This window comes from Lagopus leucura, unplaced genomic scaffold (assembly GCF_019238085.1).
Source record: "Lagopus leucura isolate 7727_CA_CO unplaced genomic scaffold, USGS_WTPT01 Super-Scaffold_100024, whole genome shotgun sequence".
Classification (NCBI taxonomy): Eukaryota; Metazoa; Chordata; class Aves; order Galliformes; family Phasianidae; genus Lagopus; species Lagopus leucura.
This window is the reverse complement of record NW_024962276.1, coordinates 3,669,432-3,695,251: the sequence shown is the minus strand read 5'-3', so window position 1 is coordinate 3,695,251 and position 25,820 is coordinate 3,669,432. Positions and strand designations below refer to the sequence as shown.

General features: G+C 40.9%; 1 protein-coding gene across 1 annotated transcript; it reads left to right on the top strand.

Moving 5' to 3' along the window:
* The first annotated feature begins 4,885 nt into the window (after positions 1-4,885).
* MYL10 (myosin light chain 10) lies at positions 4,886-25,651 on the top strand. Its single transcript, XM_042879756.1, has 7 exons — positions 4,886-4,934; positions 12,168-12,254; positions 14,894-14,969; positions 16,356-16,460; positions 20,090-20,168; positions 24,298-24,346; positions 25,087-25,651. The coding sequence occupies exons 1-7, from the start codon at positions 4,932-4,934 to the stop codon at positions 25,183-25,185; spliced, it is 498 nt and encodes a 165-aa protein (XP_042735690.1). The 5' UTR covers positions 4,886-4,931; the 3' UTR covers positions 25,186-25,651.
* The last annotated feature ends 169 nt before the right edge of the window (positions 25,652-25,820 follow it).

The window sequence follows — 25,820 nt, the reverse complement described above, 5'->3', positions numbered from 1 at the left end:
ATTTTTAGAGCTTGATCCTTACTGCTGCAAATGAGGAGGAAAGTCAATGAAGTGATCCCCCTGCAAAAAGGATGAGAGGCACAGCAGAACCAGGCATGCTCAGTCCACAACCTTCTTCCCCAAGTTCTGCCACAAATGCTCCATTCTGGAATAGCAAGTAGGTGTCAGATGAAAACACAAAACAATGACAACAGTGCATTTTTCAGTAGCCACATCATATTATGTCACTGATGTCATGTTGAGTTATATTAGTCTGCTTTTCATTATGTTGTGTTATGCCTTTTGACATAATGCAACACACTGTAAGTAACATAAAGTGACCTCCAAGTATAAAAGAGAACACAGTTTTTGTCAGATTAGATAGTGGCTATGAATTCTCTAAGAGGGAGGGGGAAGTAAGAAAAGGAGAGAAGGACGGTCGGATTCAGTGTCCTGAACAACAAATCCACAGAACTTAATTAACACTTACAGCAACCCTGGTTGTTTCAGATAGGTCTGTGCATCTCTGCTCAACAGAGAAAAGATTCTCAGCAGGACTTGTGCTGCTTTATTTATTTAAAATTCTGTAGAGGTATCTATAATAGCTTCTTCCTTCCTGTGCCTGAAATGTAGAAGCTCCATGCAGCATGAACATAAGACTTTCCTGAGATTTCTTGTTTTGCTACCCTCTATAATGCAGAAATCAGACCAAGCTTAGCAGATGGACTTTCTGAGCTGCACCCTGTATCAGGAATTTAATCAACTGCTTAGAAGACCACTGGACAAAGGAGAAGGGAATCATCTTGGCTCTGAAAGGGGAGCTCCTCATTACTTTAAGGTAATGAAGTTGCTAATATTCTCTAGAAGGCTTGAAATCTACCCCATCTTGGTAGTTCCTGGTGGCTTAGCTTGAAAAAGCTGGGTGTTCTTGCCCCAGTGCTTACTGAGCAACATGAGAGGTACTGACCAGTGGTTGGCACACTTGCCAAAGCTGGCAAGCCAATGCTTCAATTTACTGCTTTGCTGTTAATTCCTATTTACATTTGGATTAATCACTGAGTATATCTGCTCTCCACCTGTAAAATAAATGCACATCTGTAGCTTAGAGGATGTTAGTAGCATGCAACAATGAGCAAATCGACGTCGTGGCCAGAGAACAGTAAAAGTTGGCAGTCCAGCAAGGTACATTTCGCCAGAGTGCAAAGTGCCAGAAAGGGGCTCATGTGAGTCCTGTCTCTGCCCTTACCTTTAGCCCCAGCACCAAGTTCCACACAGTAATACACACACATACATATAGATGCGGAGATGGTCAGTGCACAGAAAGTGGAATCCTTTGGCATGGAGGCTGAGATGCTTTTTTTCCAAATGTCTGGGAGTTGTCCCTATCTATTGGCAGCACACGGTAGGTTTCAGTTCCCAAACATGATTAGCTGTCACATGTCTTCTTTGGGAGATGTGCCATTGAAACACATGAAAGGAAACTCTTTCTGTGCAGAATAAGAGGAGGAATGTTGTGATATGAAGGTGTTTCAAAACTCAGTCTACAATAGCTGGGATACTGACAAAGGTACTTGTTATATGTTTCCTATGTCACATATTCAGTAGAGGCTTTTTCTGTCCTTGCTGATCTGGGAGAAGAGGTATATTCCACTTGGCTTTGCATCTTACTGCAAGAATTGTCACTATCTTATTAGGAAGGGAATGATATAAGGATCAGAAACATTTTCATGATCAATCTCAAAGACACAAGCGACAGAAGCTTTTGAATACATTTGATGTAGTCTTCCTGAGCAGTAATAAATGGGAAATCTCATTTAAAAAAGGTTTTTTAAGGATAAAAATGTGTGTTGCTGACAGAGTGAGAGTGTTTTGTGTGAAGAAGGCTCACAGGTAAGCATTCCGAACAGCACGTGATATCAGAATCTAATGCCACATGTATTTTCTCTATCATTTCTCCATCTATAAATGTACTGTAAGTTAATATCTACTTAATTTCCAAGCATGCTGCATTCTTTTAAGATATATATAAGATGCTGTCCTTGTTCATTAGGCTGTTAAATATTACAGACTTGGCAGTTATTCCTTGGGAGCAGAGTGCAATAAACCAGCTCTGCTTCCATCCTGAGATGTGTGCAGTCAGACCCCAGTGACACTGCCATCCACAGCGCTCTGTGAGCACTGAGTTACACCTTTAAGTGGCATTTTGCATCAGAGACTCCAGAATGAAACATTCTGGCAAGTGTTGTTCACTTCATAAAGAAAGCTGTTACCCTTTACTCATTAAATTCATACAGAAAGCTGTTACTCTCAGTAGGACACCAAACCTTACGGACACAGACTCTGCACCGGAAAACCTCACTGAGCTTTGCAGCCAGGCTGGATCTCAGGAGACTTCCTGTTATTATTTTCTCTACTAATAAACCATTATGTTGTCTCCTTCACAGCACACAGAGTTTAAATAAGCCCATCCCTGTGACAATCTGATTTTCTAAAGGAGTGTCCTGTTCTGTTGAGTCATGTGAGCAGAAAACACAAAGAAGTAGAGAGACAGATCAAAAAGGGGTAGCAGAAAGGCCCTGGAGGCAGACTTAAGTTTGGTATTTAATATTTCAGGTAAAATATTCACTTAGCATCAATTATCTCGTTGGGTTCTTTTTTTTTTTTTTTTTTTTTTCCTTCCAAACGAAATTGCCTTCTGAATCAGCCAGCTCTCTAATTACCAGATTGAATGATTGAAATTTTTAGGGCAATTAAATTCAAGCCTTTCTTTTTCAGTCCTTACGTTATTCCCCTCTTCTCTCCCTCCCCTCTGCAGTCTGGAGCCTTTCTATAATTTGGAGGCAGTAGCAGAAGCAAGCAGACCTTTAAAGCCAAGATGTACGTCTCCCTTAATTCCTCTGTGGATTTGTTTTATAGACTAAGCAGAGAGGCTCTGCTCTCTCACTGCACCACATTACAAATACATGGTATTGTGTGCGTTTTCTCCTAACATGTCATGTCATTTAAAAAACAGCTTGGAAGAATTCATTTAAAGTAGAAATTCTGTGAAAATACAAGGATCCATGTAGAAAATACATGCACTATCAGAAAATGCCTGTGGATCAAGCTGGAAAACTAAGGAACGAATTGATGACAATAACAATGATTGATGATATAGCAGATAAGAGAAAACAAAACTCCCAAAGAAACAGCACAGAGCATCTGTTAACAGAGCGGTTCGGACAAACTCCTGAAATGGCTGCATGAAAAGACAAGTGTTCTTCCAAAAAAGGGCACAACATTCACAGGATGGATTCCTGGGCCCAGTGAACTCAGTGACAAAGCTGCTGCTCATTTGGCTGTCTTGTTAGGCTTAGAGAAAAAAAACACAAACTCTTATTATTAGATGTCAGTATGTGAGCTTTTAGACTGATTTCAGTGGGTCTGTTTCTTCCTTAAAGTTAAGCACAGCCTTAACAGCCTTGCAGGATCTGAACCTCAATCAGTGGGCATAATAGTCTGTATCTGCTGCTTACACCAGAGCTTTGAAATTCCCTAAGATTTCCTTCCAAAACCTTGCTCTGAATTTTTCAGATTGCCAAACCTGATCTATAATGTACAAAGCTGGCACTGCTAACAGTGGGTATTTGCAGGCAAGTGATGCAAGGGGTTTATTTTTGTGCTGTAGTACACCAGGTAATGGTATTCTGCCACCAAACTCAGAATGAGCACTATGCTGACTTCCACTTTGTATCCCAGACAATTTCACTAAAGCCAGAGGTATTGTATTGTGCTTATTTATTGCTTAATTATCCCTGTAGGTGTTCAGGGTACTTCATAACAGCTAAAACAGTCCTTGCCCTGCAGAGCATGCAGTCAAATCTAAGATTAGAGGTGACAGCACTGCAAGGAGCTGGACCTGGAGGAAGAACAAGGTCTTTGTTCTGCTAAGCATGGATCTGTCCCAAGGTTCAGCTAGTTGGTTAACAACTTTTCTGAGCCAAGGGCAGTGATTGATATACACATGTACTTTGATGCAAGTTCACGTTCCTCTTGTTGCTACTGTTTTTAAGGCACCAGCTGTCCTGTGTAGATATTCTCACAGGCACTTGTTAGACCGTTAGGAAATATGATTTCACTTCTGTGGAATGACACCAGTTTGTACTGGTTAACGTTCTGGACCATTGTCATCTATAAATCAAATACAAATGATTTATGAATTGGATGGAATGTGTATGTATTAATGTCCACGTGCTTTCCCTGGGAGACAGCCCTTGTGGCTCCAGTGCTGCCTTCTGATTCCTCCTGCTCTCAACACCACATTCACTGCTGCACATCCTTCTTTCATACTTCATCACTCTCCATCTGGTTGCAGTAGCTTGAGGTCCAGCTCCTGAATTTCAGACACACATGATAGGTTCAGGGAAAACAGGCCTGATCTGCCCCTCTCTGCTTGCATCTGCAGAGCAGTGTCTGCTCAGCTCTGGCTGCCCCTGTACAGAACCTCAGTCATTTCTCTGAGTGCTGCACTGTGCTCTGCAGCAACCAGACCTCTTATTGCTCAGGATTTACTGCTAGTTTCCTCCGCATGTTTCTCAAGCAGTGTGGTTTTCTTACTACATTTTCAGGGTGCCATCTTCATTTAAGATCTTTCCAGTGCATGACTTGTGCTCATTACTTAGGAGTAGGTGGGAAAGTCCCTTCAGCTGTAGTGCATTGTGAGCGCTGTACAATTGTATCCCAACTGCCTACTCTTATCTCCCGCATTATTTCTGTGAAAGCTAAAGCTGTGCATGGAACAGATGCTTGGAATGGTATTGGGATCCAATTACTGCACTTTTCCAATCTTACATCTATTGTCTAAACTTGGAGCAGGCATATTTTTATTCCTTGGTGACACTATATAAAGAGGCAATTGGCATTGTGTTTGCTAGCTGACTAGTTGGCAGAGAAGGGACAGGAGAAGCAGCAGCATGGTAGGTTTATTCTTTCCATGTCTGTCATTTTATATTTCTCTGTATTTCTCTCTGACCGTGACAGTTCTAACAGAGCAGTAATGATCACACTGGACCCCATGACATCTCTTACTTAATATGGCATCCAAAATGAAGATATATCCCATTGAGTGAGCTGTGAACTTCCAAGGACTTTCTGTGTGTTTAACAATGGGTAAGGTAGGGAACACAGATGCACTTGCTGAAGGGAAGAGCTTGTGCATCTCTTTCCAAGGCTAATTTACTGATGATTGGCATGGCTGGTGTTAATTAGTGCTAAGGTCTGCTATGGCGTGATGGGAAGAGTAAGGGATATCTCTCTAATTTTAATTGAGTTGCTCTTGAGATGGGAAAGAAATAGGAAGTACCGCAGAGATTTCTTTGTCTTATCTTTGCTTTGCTCACTGCTGGCTTTTCGCTCGCACTCAAACAGCTCCTGTGCACCAAAGGTGCATTTGATGTGATTCTGAGGAGCAAAGAATTCCAGCCCGAGGGGTAGTGGGCAGGCAGGGCTCTATCTTCATCTTTTGCAAATTCAGAGAAATGACTCCAAAATTTTAAAAAAGGAAGAAAAGGAAAAGCTGGTGATTTTCTCTTATTTTCTCCATTTTGCAGGTCCTTTTCAGACTGCCTTAGAATAATGCTGCCCAGTGGCTCCCTCTGGCTAAGGAATAGTTGATTCTGGAGAACACTGGAGAGGGAGTTGTATATGAAAACGTTTCTCAAAACTTAGTTCAAACCTGAATCCCATTTAACCAGGTGAAGAATGTGATCTAAGAGCAGTAAAAAACCCCATTCGAAGCCATTTCTAACATCTACACACAGATGTAGGATCTAGATTCAGCCTGTAAGCCCAGTGAAAATGGTAGTGCACTGAGCACACCAGTCACCGGTCACGTCCTTGACCACTATTTCAGAAATGGACAGTGTCCTCCTCTCCAGCTGTGTTCAATCAGATTCAGCGAGGTCTCAGCCAGCCCTTTTGTTGGAGGCAGGAGGGGGGAAGAAGTGCTGGGTCTCCTTCCTCCTTTCTTTCTGTCTTTCTTTATAAAATATATATATATTTACCAGTTCCTTTCTGTTTAGAGGGATGACACACTGCCTGCTTGATGTTCAAGGATATTTCAGGACCTTCTGTGGTGAAAGCAGGAGATGCGACAATATAGCAATAGACTGTTCTGTTTCCTCACTCCCAGTTCAGCTGATGATTCTCTGTGATGGTTCTTTTCATCACGCCTTTTGTTTTGGGAAAATATCTTCTGAGGTACCTTACTGTACAGGGACACATGAAACAGATTTAACATGGGAAGAAAAAAATAGCCTTAAATGAAAGAAAGCTGGAGAATATCTTTACATAAGGAAGTGATCATTTTTTATTAATCAGAGGGAAATGTATATGTAATTATGCTAGATGAACTCTGTGGGGAGGTTTTTTTTCTCTCTTTATGATGTCTTATGGGATTTATAAATATTACAGAGGTTTTATAGCATCATAATATTTCAGATGTGCACTAAAGCTACTTTCAAAGGATTAGTGCAGACAAAGCAGCATAGTAAAAAATAATTACAAGTCAGGCAGTGCTACCAGGCTCTGACATACAGGGCTGATGAGAACAGGAGAGGCAGGGTTCAGGGAGAGCATTTTTTCTAATGCCAGCAGACCACACAAGTGCTATGGAGCGGAGTTCTGAGTGCAATCTGAGGCTCTCCACTAATTCCAGGGAATTTTGGTGATGTTGGGTCAGCGATGTCTGCATGGACTGAAAGGAGGGAAGGGGGAATATGGGAGGAGAGAGGGAAGGGTGTGCAAGATGTTCCTGTGTTCATTCATCTTGGTGACACCTTGTAACAAACCGTATGCTGGAGGCAACCAGTACCCCAAACCTGACGGCCTTCTGATCAAACAGCCTGCTCTGCTGCTGGAATGCACCAGCTGTCCTGAAACAGCAAAGCAGTGCTGATGTCACCCACTGAAAACACAGAGTGTGTTTAGCTGTGTGTGTGTGTGCTTCTGCAGATGCAGCTCCAGTATCTGCGTGTGTCTGCAGGTGGGGAGGGGCTGCAGGGCAATGTGGGGGTGCTGGGAAAGGTTTGTTAGATGGGGAAATGGTTGGTGAGCTCTGGGTCACAGAGGTGGAGAGGTTTGTGGTTGGAGAAGTGCCCTCCTGCTCCTGGGACATGCAACGATCTGTGTGCATCTGCACGAGGGAAGAACGGAGATTGGAAAGTGATCTTATGTGGGGCAAAGGAGAATGCTGCAGCACACGGGAGCGGAGCGGGAAGCAGGGAGGATGCAGGCCAACAGATTTTTGTATCTAGCAGGGATCAAAGGTGTGTGTGTCTGTGCATGTGTGGGAGGCTGGGACTGCATCTGAAACAGAGAGAGGATGGGAAGGGAGGGATCGGTGTAAGTGCAGAGCAGGTAATGAAAAGATCTTGTGTTTCTCAGCTCCGATAACGTGGGTTTTTATTTGAATGATCTGAGGCTGCTGCCTGTTTGAAATGCAAATTGTGCCCTCAGAGCAGGTTATGCTGCTCGCTCCTCTAGACTGCTCCCTGAGGGGCGTGCACTGGGCTGCCCGAATGCTGCTCACCTGCCACAAAAGGAACCTAATCTGTACTGAAATATGATGGCTTTTCCTTAGCTGGGGTGCAGACACAATGTAAATTATTGCAACAGCAACAACAATCCCCAAACCCTTTGGATGGGCCTAAGATGTAACTTTTGGTTCAGAAGCTGGATTTGATGATGAAAGCAACTCAGAGATGGGAAATGTCAGTACTGAGGTCCCAGAGTAGATGAAAACTACAGAGAGAGCATGATGGATGGAGAAGTAATGGTAGCACAGAGTTAGCATCGTACTGCAGATCACAGTAGGGGACGGAGTCGGAGCAAGATGATGGATGTTGCTGTCTGTTCTGTAGTCACAGATGTAGTTGCAAAGGAAGGAAGTGTAAAATGAGAAACAATGCAGTTTAAATCTGTTAGTATCTTATGACTAGTTTGCCCTGGGCAGAATGAGCACATAGTGGTTGTACAGAGGTACAAGACAACAGAATCAGGCTCCTAATAGCATATCTGTTGTGCTTCTCCAAGAGCTCCCTCCCAGGAGACCTACTCAGCCATAGGTGGAAATGGTTGGTGTCCTCCTTGGTAAAAAAAAGAATGGCACAAGACACAGTATGTTGCCAAGAGGGAAGTGTTTCTGCTTGTGTTGTAACTTAGACTGTCAGGAATATCAAACTGTGTCACCTGCACCTATCTAGAGTATTTTCTGAGTGGTTGAGGAGGTGGTGGACCAAAGAGGGAGCTGACCACTCCAAGCCAAATCAAACCAAAGATGTGGATTCTGGCAGAGTGCTGCCCTTCTTATGTGACTGCTCGAGGAGATGCTCCTGCTTGGCACAAACACAGGGCAGGGGTGGCCACTGCCCACAGGTAGAAGAGCAGCTGCGTGCGCCTGAGCACCGTGTGAGGAGCAGCTGTACCTTCTTTATTTTGCAGCCATTAGGCTGTGCTGCCATGCTTTTCTGGGATATGTGGAACATAACCTGATTTCCTGACTGCTTCTCTTTGCAGGTTACTCTGAAATCAGATATTTTGTCACTCTGCTGCACTTAAACCTCACCCTCGCTCCCAACATTGTGTGCAGAATGAAGCCCTCCTCTTCCATCCACAGAGGCAAAGGCAGCATGCACTCGTGGCTTCTGCTGTCCATGTCACTGCCCTATCCCTGTCCTTTCTGTCCCCTGATGCTGCCAAATAGGAGAAATGCAGAGAAGGAAACGCAGCTCAAAGCAAGTGCCTGGTGCAATGGAGTTTTCTTGGGGCCACATTTTGGTATGGCTCAATTGTTGATGCAAAGCTTCTAAAACAATCTGAACCTTACAAGAAAAAAAAAAGAAAGACCCTTTAAAATCCAGGCTAATTGAGTGAGTGCTAACATTAGTAAGACAAATGAGTGATATGCAACAAGCCTGCGGTTTCTCTTCTAAAGTGAAGTGTTGTTTTCTTCACAATGGGATGATTAATACACTCAAGCAGGAATATTAATAGGCTTGTTCAGTTGTTGCAACATTCTTCCCACTGCTGTGCCTTGGAATCTGAGCCCAGGGGACCCCCAGCTCTTCAGTTCCTCATCTGGCATGTTTTGTATGTCAGTCTCAAAGCACACATTGCAAAGATAGAGCAGCAATCATTGCAGAGTGCTGCTCGGTGCACTCTGCATTTTACAAATGGGGAAACCAAGGCAGACAGCAGTCATGTATCAGTCACCCACTTGCTCCTCTGTAGGTCACCTACTAAATTTATGAAACTGTGACATTCAGAAACCATGTTCGCTCAGTTCTGTGTTGCTTTTTGCTGCATAATTCTTTAAGAGTCTGATTCTATTCATTAAAAAAATTGTGGGGTGTTTGGGGTTGTCAGGCAGCAGCAGAGACCTATTTCTTTTCTCCTAGAGCTGCCTTATATTTGATCCACCAGAACAGCAGTGACAGTGTGCTGTTCTCAGTTCCTGTCCACATCCATACCTCTCAGCCTTCCTCTTCATGCCACCTTCCCACCCATCAAGTTGCACTTTCTTTCTGTGATCATGAATTTTCAAGATTTTTAGAGCAGATGAATTACATTTCCAGTACTGCATATCCAAAAAGAGAGGAGATCATCCAAGATAGCAGAATACTTAGCTTGAAGCCATTCCATCTGACAGCTGTTTCTTAGCCCTGTGAATTGTATTGGTGGTCTCAGCCCCATTCCACAAGCGAATAGATCACAAATAGATCTACAGCCAGAGCTTCAAAAGATAGATGGAGCCACATGGACACTGATTTCCTTTATCAACCCTGGAAATGATGAACCAGAGAGAAGCATTGAACAAGTATTGTGCTGAGATTAGTTTCTCTGGATAAATAGTCTTCAGTCTTTTTTTGCCTTGAATAGAACTTCACTAACACAAGAAATTTTGAGGGTGTTTTTGTTTCTGTTGATCTGGTTTTGACAGATAATGAGCTACAGCTTTTGGGTTTGTCTAACTCTTTCCTCCAGCTACAATCCTTGCTTAGATGCTTACATCACATAAGACCAGCTAGATGAGGAATGATGGAGGCATTGCCAATGCTTGGCATTTAAAGTGAACAAAACCTGGAGCTGGAGCCTCCTGTTCCTCACTGTGGTTCCAGTTTAAAGAGATGCAGGTTGCTTGCTAGTGTGGGGTATATTTATCATGCTGAAAATGGATGCTCTGTATTTGGTCACAGCACAGCAGAGCATGAGAGTGGTAAAGCATGTTTTGCTTTTGTAACAACCAGTTACGTGAGTACAGGAGCCCAGGTTTCACTGCCCCATCCCAAAGGCTGAGGCTGTGTGATCAGCTCCCCTAGGCAGTTTGCAATGCATTCTGCTGGGTAGCATCTGCTTTCTTTTTACCTCGGGGAACAAATGCCTTGTAAAAACTTAGGGTTGTCCTTAGTATTTCCAGTCAATCTGGAAGTGCTGAAAACCTCCAGCAGGCACCTCATGTTATGTGGATGATTGCCCATTACTGCTCAAAATAACACTTATTTCATATGGAGGAGGAGGAGGGAATCTATTTATTCCAAAATCAATGTTTCTACATTTATTAAATAATCCACTTATTCACTTTTTCTTTTTTCCATGCCTGTGGTGACATTCTGTCCATATTTTTATCCTCACTACAAACATATTTTTTTTCTTCCATTTCCATTCCTATTTCCAGATTTGACTGCTTTGCATTAGCTGGTTAGAGACTGACAGGTCTGGAGTGTGGACATGTGGGTGAATGTCTACCATAGCCCAAATTTTCAACCTGGAATCTGAAGCAGAATGGCTGAGTGCAGATATCTGCCTGGCAAATTAAATTGATCAGACAACGTACACTTCAAACAGAGTGAGGTGGGAATATTTCCTTGAGCTGTTCTGCTCCTCAGGATATTTGAAATCAGTATTGAATTGGAACTTCCACAGACTTTTTTATTCTGATGAAAAGAGACAGTAGAAGTTCCCTTCTGTTTCATGCAGAATAGCCCAAACTAAGACTAATTTTCCATGACGTGAGAACCAGGTGGGACTGTGATGATGAAATATAAAAGTAGAAATGACAAAGAAAAGAATAATCCATCTGCAAGGGGAGTCAAAAGGTGGTGGTGTGGTTCGTTATCCTGCCCCAAGTAAAGATAATGCTGTGGTTGGAACGTGTCTGTAATCCATAGGAATCACAGGTTTTGTTCTTCACTGGGAAACAAAAACTGTATTGTCTTAGGCAGGTGAGCTGGTTGGGCCCTTGTTCAGACACATGTGAGGATGTCTGGTTCTGACTGATTTCCAGTGGGTGCTGGATTCTTAGTTAACATCACAGCTCTCTCCCAAGTCTTTCTGTGTCTGTCTTCTGACTACAGAACAGTGATAAAAGCAGGCCCTACCTTTTATTGATGATAACTATCTTGAGTATTATAAATGTATGGGCTGGTAAGGCAACACAGTGTGATATCATAGGTCAGTGCAAGAATACAGACTCTTCTCCAAGTATAAAAGGCATCTTCCTACATAGGAAGAATTTGTTTGGTGCTGGTCCAGACAGAGCAGACTTGTAAACTTTTCTAAGTCAGTAGGAAATGATATAATTTCCCTTTGTATTTCACGAGCTCAGTCTTCATGCAGGGCCTAATATTTGAGTCTGTTCTTACATGGGACCTGGGAAGGACTTTGTACGGGGACTCACCTGCACTGCCTGTATTTCTTGAGAATAACAGGTTGGGAATTTAACTTTGTACTCTGAGTGTGACTATTCATTGCTCCTCCCATAGTTCAGAGCTCTGCAAAGCCAGTGCAGGAGGGAAGTTCTGCCCGAGGAACACACAGCTTTGATACCCAGAGTCACACTTTGGGTCCCTCACCTCTTTAACGCAGCACGGAGACAAGACGTCCCTCTTTATACAAGCTGTCAGGTTCTGAGCTAGAGCAGGGGAACGGCAGGAACCCTCAGTGAGAGATTCAGCTGTAACTAAAGCAAGCATATTTTATCCCGCTTTTGTCTGTTTATGTGAATATCTGTTGTGGGTTGAATTAAAAAACACCAAACACAATCATCTTGTATTACGTGCCTGTATATATTTTATCTTCTGTAAAAGAAGGAATTTGTTTTCATGGTAAACAGACAAGGCAATATATTTTTGATCTTCTTATTTGTATTACAGGCTCCAAAAAAGGCAAAGAAGAAGATAGAAGGTGGCTCCAATGTATTCTCTATGTTTGAACAAACCCAGATCCAGGAGTTCAAAGAAGTTGGTCACTATTCTTCTGTTTTCTATAGTCTCCTGTCATTACTAATAAATAACATAGGTTTTGTTTGTAATCCTTATTCAATTCTCCATCTGCTTTAATAGAACACACAGTTGTTTTCTGAATCATCTCTGTGGTTTTGGCTGGTATATCGTTTTCCTTGTGTGTTTGTTTGTTCTTTCCTTCATTCCTTCTTTCATTCATTCTGTCTCTCCTTGCATCTCCTGTTTCAAGTTCCAGACTTGCTTAAAAAAAACTCTGAGCACTGAAAAAATTAATAAAGGAAAATTATCTCATCCACTTTAGCCCCGATTCAGGAAAATACCTGGGCATACATTTAAAGTTAAGTTTAAGTGCTGTTTTAAATAAGAATAATTTTGCATGCTCAAGTGTTATCCTGAATGGAGGTGTTGTATTGAATCAGGTCATTAATTCCTGGACTGTTCCACAGTGGTAACAGAAATATTCTTCTGTGCCCATCTAATACTGCCCACAAACTAGAAACCAAAATACCAGAAAATCCTCAGCCAACTTTCTCCATAAATGCCCATAAAATAAAGCAACATGTTGAGGTTAACAAATTGAGCATCTTTTAGGTCCCAGAGAATTGGTATTCCATGCTTTATGGATACTTTGATCAGTTAGCTGTGATGAGGCAAACCTAATTAGCTGGCTTAAGAGCTGGTGCATAAATAAAAACAAATAATTTTATGAGTTTGGACTTTTTATTTTAATTTTTTTTAAATAGACATTTTAAATATCTGTCACACCATCACATTTTCCACAGATTGGTCACTTTAAATTATTTTTTTCCTAATTTTTTTTGCTAACTCACATCTCCAAAACTGTTTCCAATGTGATAAATAGCTGCTGTTTCATTTGGTGTATGTGGATTTCAACTTTACTTTTCATGAGGATTCTCATCAGTAAAGCTCAGTGGTGAATGAGATCAAAAGGACTGAGAGGATTACAAAGGATTGTAACTACAGGCCAGGTGAAGTTTCCCCAGATTTAATGGGAATATTTTTAGCACTCTTCTCCCACCTCTGTCAGCATCCTATGAACCTCCAGTTTCATTCTGTCTGGGGACGACTGCTCGAAGACCTGCCACCAGAAAGGGCAATTGGTCAGAATGTTATTTCTGAGCTACTCTAAATAAGATGGCATTTAGAACATTTCTGGGAGGATGGTGGTGGAATAATGGCAAAGTCACAAGGCAGTGGAGAGGTGCAGTTAAAAACCAAGGCCACGTGGTGTTTAAAGACTTGGAACAAATGATGCATTTTGGCTGATAAGTCATTTTTTATCAGAACAGTGTTGCATAGAGATTTCAACCAGCTCACTAGAAAATGTATCAGCGTCACTACTTCACATTAATTTCACTCCTCTGGAATGTAGTGATCAAAGAGTGCCTGACACTCTTCCTCTTTTCTGTGATTTTGCTGGGCTGTGCTTTGGTCTTTGCATTTCATTCTTTCTTCCAAACTGTGGGGATGCTTTATCAGCAATAAAGAGTTGAGCTTGATTTTTTATTAGGTGGTGGCTTGGCAGGTAAGTGAAGGGTTGGGAACATGCATGCTGCAAGTTACCACATGGCAAACTGGAATGTGAGCAGTGGAGCTCTGTAAGAAGCTGGAGATCAAACTGGTTGAAGATATGTTGATTATAATGCAGCCGTGGAAAGAAATGCATCCTGTAGAGCAGTGGACTCTGAAAGATACTTGAGTGGACTGTTTGTATTCCAAGGAGAGGGTTGTTTTTCATAATGATCTTGGAATGAAAATAATTCCATCATCAAGATACGCGCTCATATTGATGTGCACATCTGACAGATAACCAGCTTCAGAGATGTGCCTGGTTCTGCTGATACTCCCCATAGTGTATCCAGGGGAATTTTAGGTCATTAAAATCTTTCAAAATCAATGAAACATTAAAAGTGTGATAGCAGCAAATGACAGACATACAGATAGGTAAATAGACGGACAGATAAGCAGTTAGCTGGCTGGATAAGGAATGTTTGATTGTTATCAACAGCTAAATTTTGCCTGACAAGAAGTATGTAAGGTCAAGCATCAAGGTCAGTCAGAGCACAGAATATAGGCTGACGGATGCAATTTATTGAAAAGGGAAATAAACTGCGAATAAACCATACTGTGAATCCTACGTTTCTCAGTGCTTTTGGAAATTCAGCTGTCTGTGTGTGAAGAATCGCCCTGAAGCCAAGAGGAAAAAGACTTTTTCTCCACAGCAGAGAACTACTTACAGTAATTAAATGTTTTACAGAATATGATAGCTGAGCAAAGGAAGGAGATAAGGAAGCAAACAAAACACACAGGAGTAGCTCCTGACCCCAAATTTAATGGATTAAGGCCTGAATGGCAGCAGCTGTCAGCATTGGCTTTGCCCACCCCTATGCTGCCCTGAGCATTAACTTTGTAACAAGTTTGGGTGGGTTTAATTAAGCCCCTTGCCAAGGTACAGTAATGTGTTGAGAGTGAGGAAAGTGCAATGATGTGGCCTGGTGTGGATGAATCAAAGGAAGTTAAATATTCTTTACAGCATAACACTCCTCTGTACTAGTATGTGACTGTAGCACTGTTCTGTGCAATATGACAGTAAGTTGCCTATTTTCTTCCAACAGGCTTTTACCATCATGGATCAGAACAGGGATGGCTTTATTGACAAAGCAGACTTGAGAGACACATTTGCTGCACTAGGTAAGCTGGTAGTAATAATTAAACCTTAAAGAAACGGTGGTTTGTGTTCGAATTAGTTGGGCAAAAGGAAACCTGTTCAGTTTGCTATCTTGACTACGTAGCTCCAGCTGGAAAATCTCCCGAGCAGCCTCTTTCAGACACTGAACGAAGTCTCTCTGGGACTCACTGGCGGGTGCTACAGAGCTGTGCAGCTGGCAGCCCTCCAAAGGCGCTGATCCTTCCCTTGCAACTATTTCATAAAAAGCCCACCCAAGTCGGGGTCCATGCCAGGCATTTCTGATTTGCTTCTGAAGCCAGGCTTCACAAGCTGCACCTTTTTTTTATCTACGAGTCATGCAGTATCTACCAATTAACGTTCTTGTCATGGACTAGCTGCCCCTCTGCCCACACCAAAGCAGGAAGACTTCATGTGAGGTTCTATGCTGTTGTGCGTGGATGTGGGATGGAATGTGCATGTCATGAGATTAGGTACTGTCCATTTCATGTGCATTGCAATCCTGATAACATCAAGCATCTTAAAGAAAAGCTTCTCAAGAAAAGGAAAAATCAGAATGCTCATGAGCCCTAACATGAAGCTGTATCCATGTTGCAACATTTGAGGCTTGAACAGTGATGTAGGCATTTGGGCTTTTGCCATCTGGATCTTATTAAAAAGAGTTTGATAAGAATCTCTAGTGCTCCCCAGGGTGGAATCAGACTGCTGTAGAGTCGGTGCAAAGAGCAGAAGCTCCTGAACTCTTTGTTGTGACAAAGAAGTTTGCAAACTTTGGCCTCTAGCTACTGTTGCTCTGAAATATTTATTTCTTAAGGCCACATTCTGCTATCCTTCACATTCAGTGAAGCCCTGCAATGCTTATAATGTACAGTCACAGCAAATTACCACTCAATTTGAGTAGGGATGCTGGATTCTAAATTCTCAATAGTCCAGTGCAATGATGGGGAAGGAATAGGACTGCTCAACTCATCCATCTGCTCTGTACTCATCTCAACATCTCAATTTACAGGAGGGCAAAGCCTGAGACTTTGGATCCACTTCAGTCACATTTAAACTCTGCTATATTAATATCAACACAGTCTGTTTTTCACCTGAGGTTAAAAGCAAGAACACACAACAACAACAACAAATAAAACGAAAAAGAATTTAATTGAAAGTAGCCCCTTCTTTGGTCTGCTGCTGGCCTGGTCTGTATCATTTATCTTACTCCTTTTTTAATCTTTTGCTCAATATTCCACCTCAGGATGCATTGGAGTGTTCTGGATTTGTGTTCCACCATGTTATTAGTGAAGTTACACAGAGCCCTGAGCTCCCCAGTGGGAGGAGATGAATGGGAATTGTTTTTTAGAACACAATTTGGGATTTATTATGAAAAATGATCTCTGCTGCAGGTCGTCTGAATGTCAAGAATGAAGAGCTAGAAGACATGGTGAAGGAGGCGCCAGGTCCCATTAACTTCACTGTCTTTCTTACAATGTTTGGGGAAAAACTGAAAGGTAAGTACCTTTGGGGGGTTGGACAGGTATCTGTCAAAGATGCTCAGCACTGAAATATCTCAGTACCTTGCAAATTATAATAATATATCCAGGGAACAATGCTTAAAGGCAAGGAGCGATCTCCAGTTTTGCAGACAGAGATGAAGTATGAAAAGGCAGAGGGATGGTCCAGAGGACAAATCAAAGGTGTGATTTCAGCTTGCATAAGCTAACATGGAAGTACCATGCTGAGGTCTAGAAAGCAATGAGATCATGGCTGCCTGGAGCACGCTGCAGAAGAGTTATTCACCATCTGCGAGTTCTAGGCTGAGGTCTGTTGCTCACACTATGCTGGTATTCCTGCCAGTGTTGATGGTTTACAACTATCATCAGCATTTCTCTGAAAAACCTTTCTGCACTCCTTTGGCTCATTATGCACACATGACCTCTGCACCATCTTTGTAGTCACAGGGCATGAAGAAGCATACTGTATCCACCATTTTCTCTTACATCAGTAACTTAGTAGCCCAGGCTTGCTTTTACTTGAGGTCAGTGGCAGTTAAGACACTGGTTTAAGTTGAATGAAGATTTTGCAAAGTAAATCCTAATGAATAAATAAATGGGACTAATTTAATCTCAGTGGATTTAGAATGATAGCAAGAGGAATTTGGCCCATTGCCACAGAATATATAAGAATGACTGTAGTGAGTTTAGAAAAGATGGGTACTGAAATCTGTGTGGAAGGTAGTAATTTAGTCAGATCTTTGATACTGAATGTGTCTGGAAACTATAAAATAGAGTGTGAAACCAAGAGAAGCCTCTGGTCATCTTCCTGTGAGCATTAGATATAGGTCAAAGCCTTGGCTTTCAGAGCGAGGTAGTTGGCTTGCCCAAGCACATTCAAGAAGTCTGTTAAAACAACTAATGCTATTCAGTTCCCTCTTCCTCTTTTTCTCTTTCTTGGGGTAAAAATTATGCAGATAAGAGAAATAAGAAATACTTTAAAAATTGAAAAATCTGATCACATCTTCTTAAGAAAGTTTTATTGTATTGTATAGCTTGCCTCTGGCTTTGTACAGTTGTACAAAAGGACTTTCTACCCTTGGAATAGAAAATAAAGAAATCTAGTAGGAAGTACTGATGTAACCAGTCCTCAAAGAAACACACTATTGCTAAGAAATACAGTATTTCTGGGAACTATAAGGGTGACAGAGGAAGCTGTAGACTGACACTGAGGACTGTGTTACCCAGACGTCACTCTGTCTTCACCACAGTGCTACCCACACCTTTACATTCCGGATACCATCCTACAAAGTCGGCAGTGCCCTGCTCTGTGCTCTTCCTTCTGGATACGCAGCTGTTTCTGATGGTACATTACTGTATATTTGTGTTGCTTATGATCTCACGGAGCATGGAGGCGAGCTGTTCCTCCTTCCCCCCTCTTCCCTCTCATCTCTCATGACTGCTGAGGCTGGCAGATTCTGGCCCTGCCAATTGTGTGGCCTAAAACCAGCGCCAGCACAGGAAGGTGAATGGTAAAGCATGCCCCTCTTGTTTGCAGGTTTCCTGTTGGCTACAAGAAGAGAAGGAAGGTTTTTGTTCTTTCCATTTGGTGAAGGGAAAATCACAGCTGTGCTTGTCATGCCCTTCTGGTTGGGTTTGTCATGCAAAGGAAGCAGAGCCAAAAGACTGCACATTCCCAATCAAAACTAATTGGGATGAAGAGCCTTTGTAGTGCAATTAGAAAGGGAAAAAAGGCTAGAGGAAGTGGATATGGCAATTGTGCAACACTCTTTATTAGCTAAGTACCACTCAGAGAATTTGGTGAAAGGTGCTTTCTAAGTAAAATTTGTTGTGCTATAATTGATTTCTGTCATAAAGGGGAAGCTGGGATTTTTCGGACGAGCTTTAGCTTTGTATATAGAGATTATGATGCCAGATGAACAGCTAACAAAACTCAGTTTATGTTAATGCCAACCACATGGAGCTGTTTCTACAGGGAGTCAGAATAATACAATTTGTACAGAAAACAGAGATGCCGCACATCAAAGAAACCACTTTATTTACCAGCTAATCAATAAAGAATGCCTGCTGCATTGCTTCTCTTCAAAGCCAAAGTCCAAGGATATGACAGAGCAGAAAATGTAAAACACAGTAAGGAGGAAAAAAAAAATAATCCCCCACACAGTGGTGACTACTTTAAATGCAGACTTTTCCTCAGAGGTGGAAAAAGTTTCTGTTCACAGAACAATCAAAGCACTCATTAAATACCAATGCTCGTTATATTGATTATCTGTTCATTGCGGAATGAATACACTGCATCCACGCTGGCAGAAAAATCTATGTGCACAGTGAATGACCAGAAGGAGGCCATATAGTCTTCTGCTCAATGACCATCACATCCACTAAGATTCTACCACTGATCCCTATGATTACAAAGAAAACTCAGGAGATGTCAGAAGTATATACAGTTGAGCTGTTAAATCAGAGAATCATGCCTGGGTTCTGCTCTGGTTCTTTCTCTGTCAAACTTTCTAAAATAAATTTAAATAGTAATGGATTCTTTTTTTTTTTTCTTCTTTTTTTTTTAAATCACACTTTCAACATTTCAGCATCCCAAGTAACTTAATGTGTCAATGTACCAGCCTGTAAATTTGGTTTCCTGAAGTTATGAATAATGATTTATATTATACTACTATAATGTTTTGAAATACTGAGGAACAGTCAAAAACAGAGCATGTAGGATATCTTTTGGTGTGGGTAGAAACTGTCTGTAAATGAGAATACTCAGAATCTACAGTGTTATAGAATAGTCAGAACATCCCAGTCAAGATTAAGGCACTGTGAAAGCTATTCTCTGATGCACCTTTTTTTTTGCAATCTAAATAGATGGGACAGATAAAGAATGAAAGAAAATGAAGACTCTTACTATCATTTTATTGCTGGGAGCAAAGAAGCAGAGAAATTAAAGTCATGCCAAAAGTTTGTGGCCCAGCTATGAGCAGAGGCAAAATCTTGGAGCCACAGTCCAGTGCTTTAAACCATCCTATAAACCATCCCATATTAACCATCCTGTTTACATAAATAACACTTATTGTGTTGCTGTGAAGAAATACTGAAGTGGAAGCGTGCTACAGAACATAAGAGCCAGTCACCATTTTACACTGATCATCCTGCTTCCATTGCGTTCCATTGATATCCAGATTTTATGATGAGCTCCATTTAGTGAGGGAAGTAAGCTCTTCTCTGTATAGTGAAGAACAAGTAACATCAAAAAGTGTTTTTGCAAGGAACATACAGTACAAGATTAAAGGAAACCAGCGAGGGAAACAGTTTGTTATATTTTCATTTCTGAAAGCCACTAATCCTCTGGGTACTGATATTGGAGACCAGTTCCTGGAAGTTTTCTCTCCTGCAGACACAGAATATATATGAGTTATTATTTTAAAGCTTCTGAGCACTGAACTATTCACCTCTATTGTTTATCTGACATGACAAATGCAGCCGACTTAAGGAACCTTTGTCTTCAAACCTGCGACTGCAGAATTCTCCATTTCGCTGTGTTCTCCAGTGAATGCAATCGTTACATAGCAAGTATTCAGCAGATACAGATACACCCAGGCTCCTAAATTATATTCCATTAATTTTAGGCACGGACCCAGAAGAAACCATTCTGAATGCTTTTAAGATTTTCGACCCAGAAGGAAAAGGCCACATAAAGGCAGACTAGTAAGTTTATTTCAAGTTCTTTTAAAATATTATTATGATTAATAATAAATAGCACAAGTTTAAAGAACTCCTTAAGAGCTGTATGTTTTCACAGTATTTTAAGAGACAGGCAGGCTTTGCAAGCCAGAGTTGTAAGACCAGACTATTGTACAAATGTGTTTGTATACCAAAAAGAGATGTTATTGTCTTCAGACATTGCAAGAGGCAACGGAAATATAATCACATGTAGGCCATTAGATAGTCTTTTTTTGAAGGTCTGGATATAAATCAACACATGACTCTTTGTAGATTAACTCCATATGTAAAAATAAAATGAATGTCTGGTGCCTGACTGTCAGAGCTTAACTGAAATGGGAAAGCTAGTCCCCCTTTTTAAAGAAGTGATCAATTTAATTAACTCTGGGACATGGTTTTAGTAAAAACATTTTACTTGTTATATGCTTACTGTTTGAGCCTTCTGCTTCTAGACAAGAATTTGCTGTAAATTTCCACTAGATATGTTGAGAGCCAAAGCAAATAATGCTATTAATAATAGGGCAACTATTATCGATGTAGCTATTATTTAAATTAGGAGGCAGGACCTAATTTGTATTCATAACCTGTTACACCAAGAGAGCAGAGTGAAAGGACTTCAAGTGCTAATTGCACAAATGCAAATTCTCCTTATACCATCCAAATGGTGTAAGCAGGATTCAGGTAAACGAGATAAATGATATCAAATCAGGGCAATGTATGAGGAATTCTGACCCGTGGCTCTGGTGAAATGTTTTATGTGCCTTGATTTATGCGTATGACTAAATTCCATGGTGAATCCGGGCACTATACTGCTACTGCAGTAGCCAGTTCAGGTAAGCTTTCTAATAGATATGTACAAGAAGCTTATTGGGGAACCAAATCCTAGTTTCCTAGGGTAGGAAAATCATGTACAGTATTTCCTCCACTACCAAAATGCTCTTTTTATGACACTGGCACTTAATTCCCAGTGGGCATGAGAGTCCTATTATGGATATTATGGAGTCCTTCTTATGGTAAGCAGTGGGAAAAAACAAAGCCAAGAGACAATATTTTCACTAAAGGACATCCAAATGAATTAAATCAAGATGCAACAAGAGGATGTAGTAAACAACAGGAAGGAACAGAGGGTTAACAGTTGTTCTGATTGCTTTGAGGTTAATGTTATCAAGTAGCATGGGAAGAACACTCTTGGTAACACACCAGAAGTGACTCAAACATTATCAGAATAAAATGTAGCCTGCTGTCCAATAGGCCAGATCACACGGTAGTGAAATCACAACCATGAAATACAACGTTCTGATGATACAAAACCCATGAAATGCTGTATTTCCCACCACTATCTGTAACAATGTGCTGCATACAAAATCTGCAGCTTGCCACCCTGCATCCAGTTCTACATTCCTCAGATGCTGGGAGCCAGTTGGAGTTTGGGGCAAATTAGGAATGCAGTATCACACTCCAAAATGAAGATGAGAGAAAAATCCTTTTTTTTTTATTTTAACTTAATGGAAAAGGTCAACCTTGTTCCCACCCCCATTACACTGCTAACATTAGACAATTGTTTCAGTTCATCACCACAACAGAGCATAATGTTTACTTATTAGACCCGAGGGTATTGTTGATCATTACAGAGCAAACCATTAAATCAATTCCATGAATGTCTTTGAGGTTTAACTTCTATTCATTTGCTTCCAAAATTTAGACATTTGAAGGTTTTGAAATAATTTTTACGTTGGCTCATGCAGCACTTTCAATATGACGTTCAATGCTAATAAATAATATTTCTCCGTATGAAAAAAAATCCTGGAATGTTCCTCTCCTAAACCAGCCACAGTGACCTTTTAATCAGAACTTCTTTTTATGTTCATGGAGTTAACATCCTTCTGGGGATTTTTATGGCTCTTCCCTCTGCGTGTTTTCACCTCTAGTCTGGAAATGACTCACTTAGTCCATTTGATGGTAGCTGGGATGGAGCCTTCTAACCTTTCCAGAAGCTTCGGGAGTTTATAACTTACTTCCAAATTCAGTAACAGAGTTTGTTTGTCTGCATCATTATACCACACATAAAGTCCTTCCTCTAGCATGATGTCAAAAAGAAAAAGTGCTTTAGATCAGATTCTCAACTGGTGTAAACTGGCATTGCTTTTGGAAAGGTTAGATGATTCAGTTCTAAATGCCATTCATTGGACAAAGTGAGTCAGGCCAACAGCAACTGTGTCTAATGCTGATGCCAATAAAACTTTACAGATTTGTACCAGATGAAAATGGACCCAAAGAGCATAAATGCATTCTGGTTCTTTGGAGATTGCTCTGGCTGAGCTGGGAATGTTTCTCATCGTAGCTGTAGAAAACTGCTCACTCTAACTCACCTGCTTTTTCCCTGAGAAAACAATGTATGAAGGGAAATCCCAGGGGAATAACGAAGTGTCCCAGAGCTTTTACAGGGGAAAATGTTTTGAAAATACAAGGAAAATACAACAAAATATTCACAACTGGAGATGGAACTGTTGTCAGGCAGGACAAGAGATAGCATTTAGACAACCACAACAAGGCAAATGGGTCCTTTTTGCCCAGAAGGCTTTGAGGTGGTTGTGATTTATTTTATTTTTTTTAGAAGCAAGTAGTCTTTAAGAAAGAAATCCATATACACAAAGAAAGAAAAAAGTTCATAATCTCTAGCTTTGGAAATGATGAGCATTCATTTCCCTATAAAATAAATAATGGAAAATGTGCATAGATCCTTAACTCAGTCCTTCTTCCTTGTGAGTGTGCCAGAGCCTACTGGGCTATGCATCAGAAGATTATAATTAGATATTTGATCTTTTCCCCTAAATACTTCAAGCATGTAAGTAGAAGATACATCACGCCCAGATCTCTTTTTAATTCAGTGCTGTTTCTGATGAAGTTTATTGTGACTTCTAACAGAACTGCTGTAAGTGCTTCCTTCTATTCACCAAGCTCCTTCCTGGATCACACTTCCTATTTACATTTGCTGATTCTGTTTGCCCCAGTGCACATACATCCAATGATCAATTTACATCGATGAGAATGACCTCTCTGTTCCTCCAACCAGAGATCATTTAGGAATTCCATGTCAAGAAATGCAGTCACATAACAAATACCAGCCCAACAAGACAGAAATGGCAGTATGAGAGGAAGAGATGAAGAAAGACTTTGCTAAGTAAGGAGCATGGGAAAATAGTGCAAAGAAAACATACAGGATAGCTTAAGCTCTCTTGTGACTTTGGAGTATTTCCCAGAACTTGCCAGAGTATTTCCATGCTTGGCCTTGTGGGCAAGGTCCTTATACATTACCCTGAATCTTCCTTTTCCAGTTATCTCTTTCTGTCCTTCCAAATAAGTGATAGTCGTTCTGTCTAAAGGGGTTGGATTGATGTTCCTATTCACCTATACATTTAGGAAAAAAAATGACATGTTTAACTGAGTTCCTACAACAGGTTTGAAAACAGAGGGTAAATCAGGTGAGGATCTGTCCCCAAAATATTCTCTTTGATGTAATTGCATAGAATGCAGATTGTGTGTGGATAAGCTCCTTGTTACAGTTCTGTAACTCCAGATCAAGATCTTGCACTGTGAAATACAACAGATCTCACACAGTTTCACAGTCTCCTCTGGGAATGGCTGCATGCAAATAAAGGGATTCTCAAATGATGATTTGGAATAGCTGTTGGAGTTCTCTTTCAAGTCCTCTTTCTTATTTCATGCTCTGTTCCTTTCATCCTCAGATTTTACAGAAAATATTCTCTCTTTTGGTTTTGTTAAGTGATCCCAACTTTAAAGAGCAAGTGAGAAAACGTACCACTTTATGTTAAGATAGGCACACAAAATTGCTGTATTACAATTAGAGTAATAACCTTAAACAATTTTAAACCTCTATAAAATGCCACAAAAGCAAAATAAGTTGGCAGAGCGAGGTGCTGACACTGATGGGTGCTTGCAGAAAATCTCTTACAATATCATATAAGGATTAACAGCTCTAATTTATGCGGTCACACAGATTTTCTTTCATGTGACTTCAGGAGGGATCTTGCCATCTGAATCGTCATGTGTCATTATCACCCTTTAATCAGGTTATTTCATTTTATTTGCACAGCATCAAAGAAATGCTTATGACACAAGCAGACCGGTTCAGTCAAGAAGAGGTAAGGACCTTTTGCCTTACCCAAAATAGTGATGTTTGTCTAGCAATAAGCATTTGCCCCTCTTTAAATGCATGAATTCAGCTCAAATCCAGTCTGAGAGAAGGCTGATGCCAGCTTTAGCAACTAGGAACAATTCAAAGCTCTCTTCTGAATAGTTCCATGGCTAAACCAAAGTCAAACAGATTCTTTGGACTTCTGTGCAAGTTTAAGCATGGCCTGTCTTTTGCTGTTCTTTCCTATGGTGAGCTGGGCAATGAATTTACCAGAGTATGAATGTGTTTAGGTGGGGACTGTAATCTGCTTTCCATTTCTGCGAGCGTTATTTTGTTTGAAGTCTGAAATGAATTCTGAAAGGAGGTACTGACTTCATGGTTTGTGTGAGATAGAACATGGATTCTGACGGCTGGGAGGAATATAGAGGGACATTCTTTTCAGAAGAAGAGTTTGAATGGAGTTTGTTCATGGTAGATTGGGGTGCAGACTGGAATATGTTACTCAGTCAGGGCTTATCTGTACTTTAGGGAGAGCTATTTGATACAGAACTTTGATTTGAACAGGATTGCATTAACCAGTTTTGTCCTAGCTCCTATTTCAATTTTACTGAAACTGCAGGAATTTTTCCCATAGTAGCTAACAAATCAGGCCAGAAGAGAGCTGAACTGGACTGAAAAGGAAAAGCAGTACTTGTTGCTGTCCTGCAGTCCCATGTTTGTAATACTTATCTCCTGTTTGCTTGGCAGATCAACCAGATGTTTGCTGCTTTCCCTCCAGATGTCTCTGGTAATCTTGACTATAAGAACCTCTGTTACGTTATCACCCATGGTGAGGAGAAAGACTAAACTGAAAGATGAGCTTCTCCTGTGATGATGCACCAAGTCATTTCTTTGTGCTTTTCTGTGCAAGACAAAAGGCTGAACATTCAGTGTGTGAAGCCATGTGGTCATCAGAAGAGAACCAATAAAAGAAGTGAAATTAGATTAAAGTTGTTTAATGCTCCTGTTTTTATAAAAGATGAAAATACCAATTTTTGTGAGTTTTTTCCCATCCTTTTTTTTTTTTCATCAGTGGTTTGAAATGGAATTTTCTTGATGAACTGATGCTGTTGTGATTTATTGACAATCCTAATGTTCACCAGATGGCCCATTGGGCACTGCAATGTTGCTTAACCTCTTGTCTTTTATATATAAGCTCCATGTGTTGATTGAGAAATCCTCTAACTCACTGCATTGGGAAGAGCATTTGGCAAATAAAATTCTTTCTCCTTGCAATGAAAGTGCAAATAAAACAACCTTAAGCTCTTGTGAATGTGCTCAGTGATGTGGCCAGTTTCATAAGCCACTCGATTCTCTTGCTTTGGTGCAAAAGAACAGACATAGTGGAATAGTGGCTATTTTTCTCCTAGCAAAATGTACCGAGGCACTGATAGAAACCAGCAAGAATGAATTTCCCCCTCAGGGGCATCTTTGTATATGTA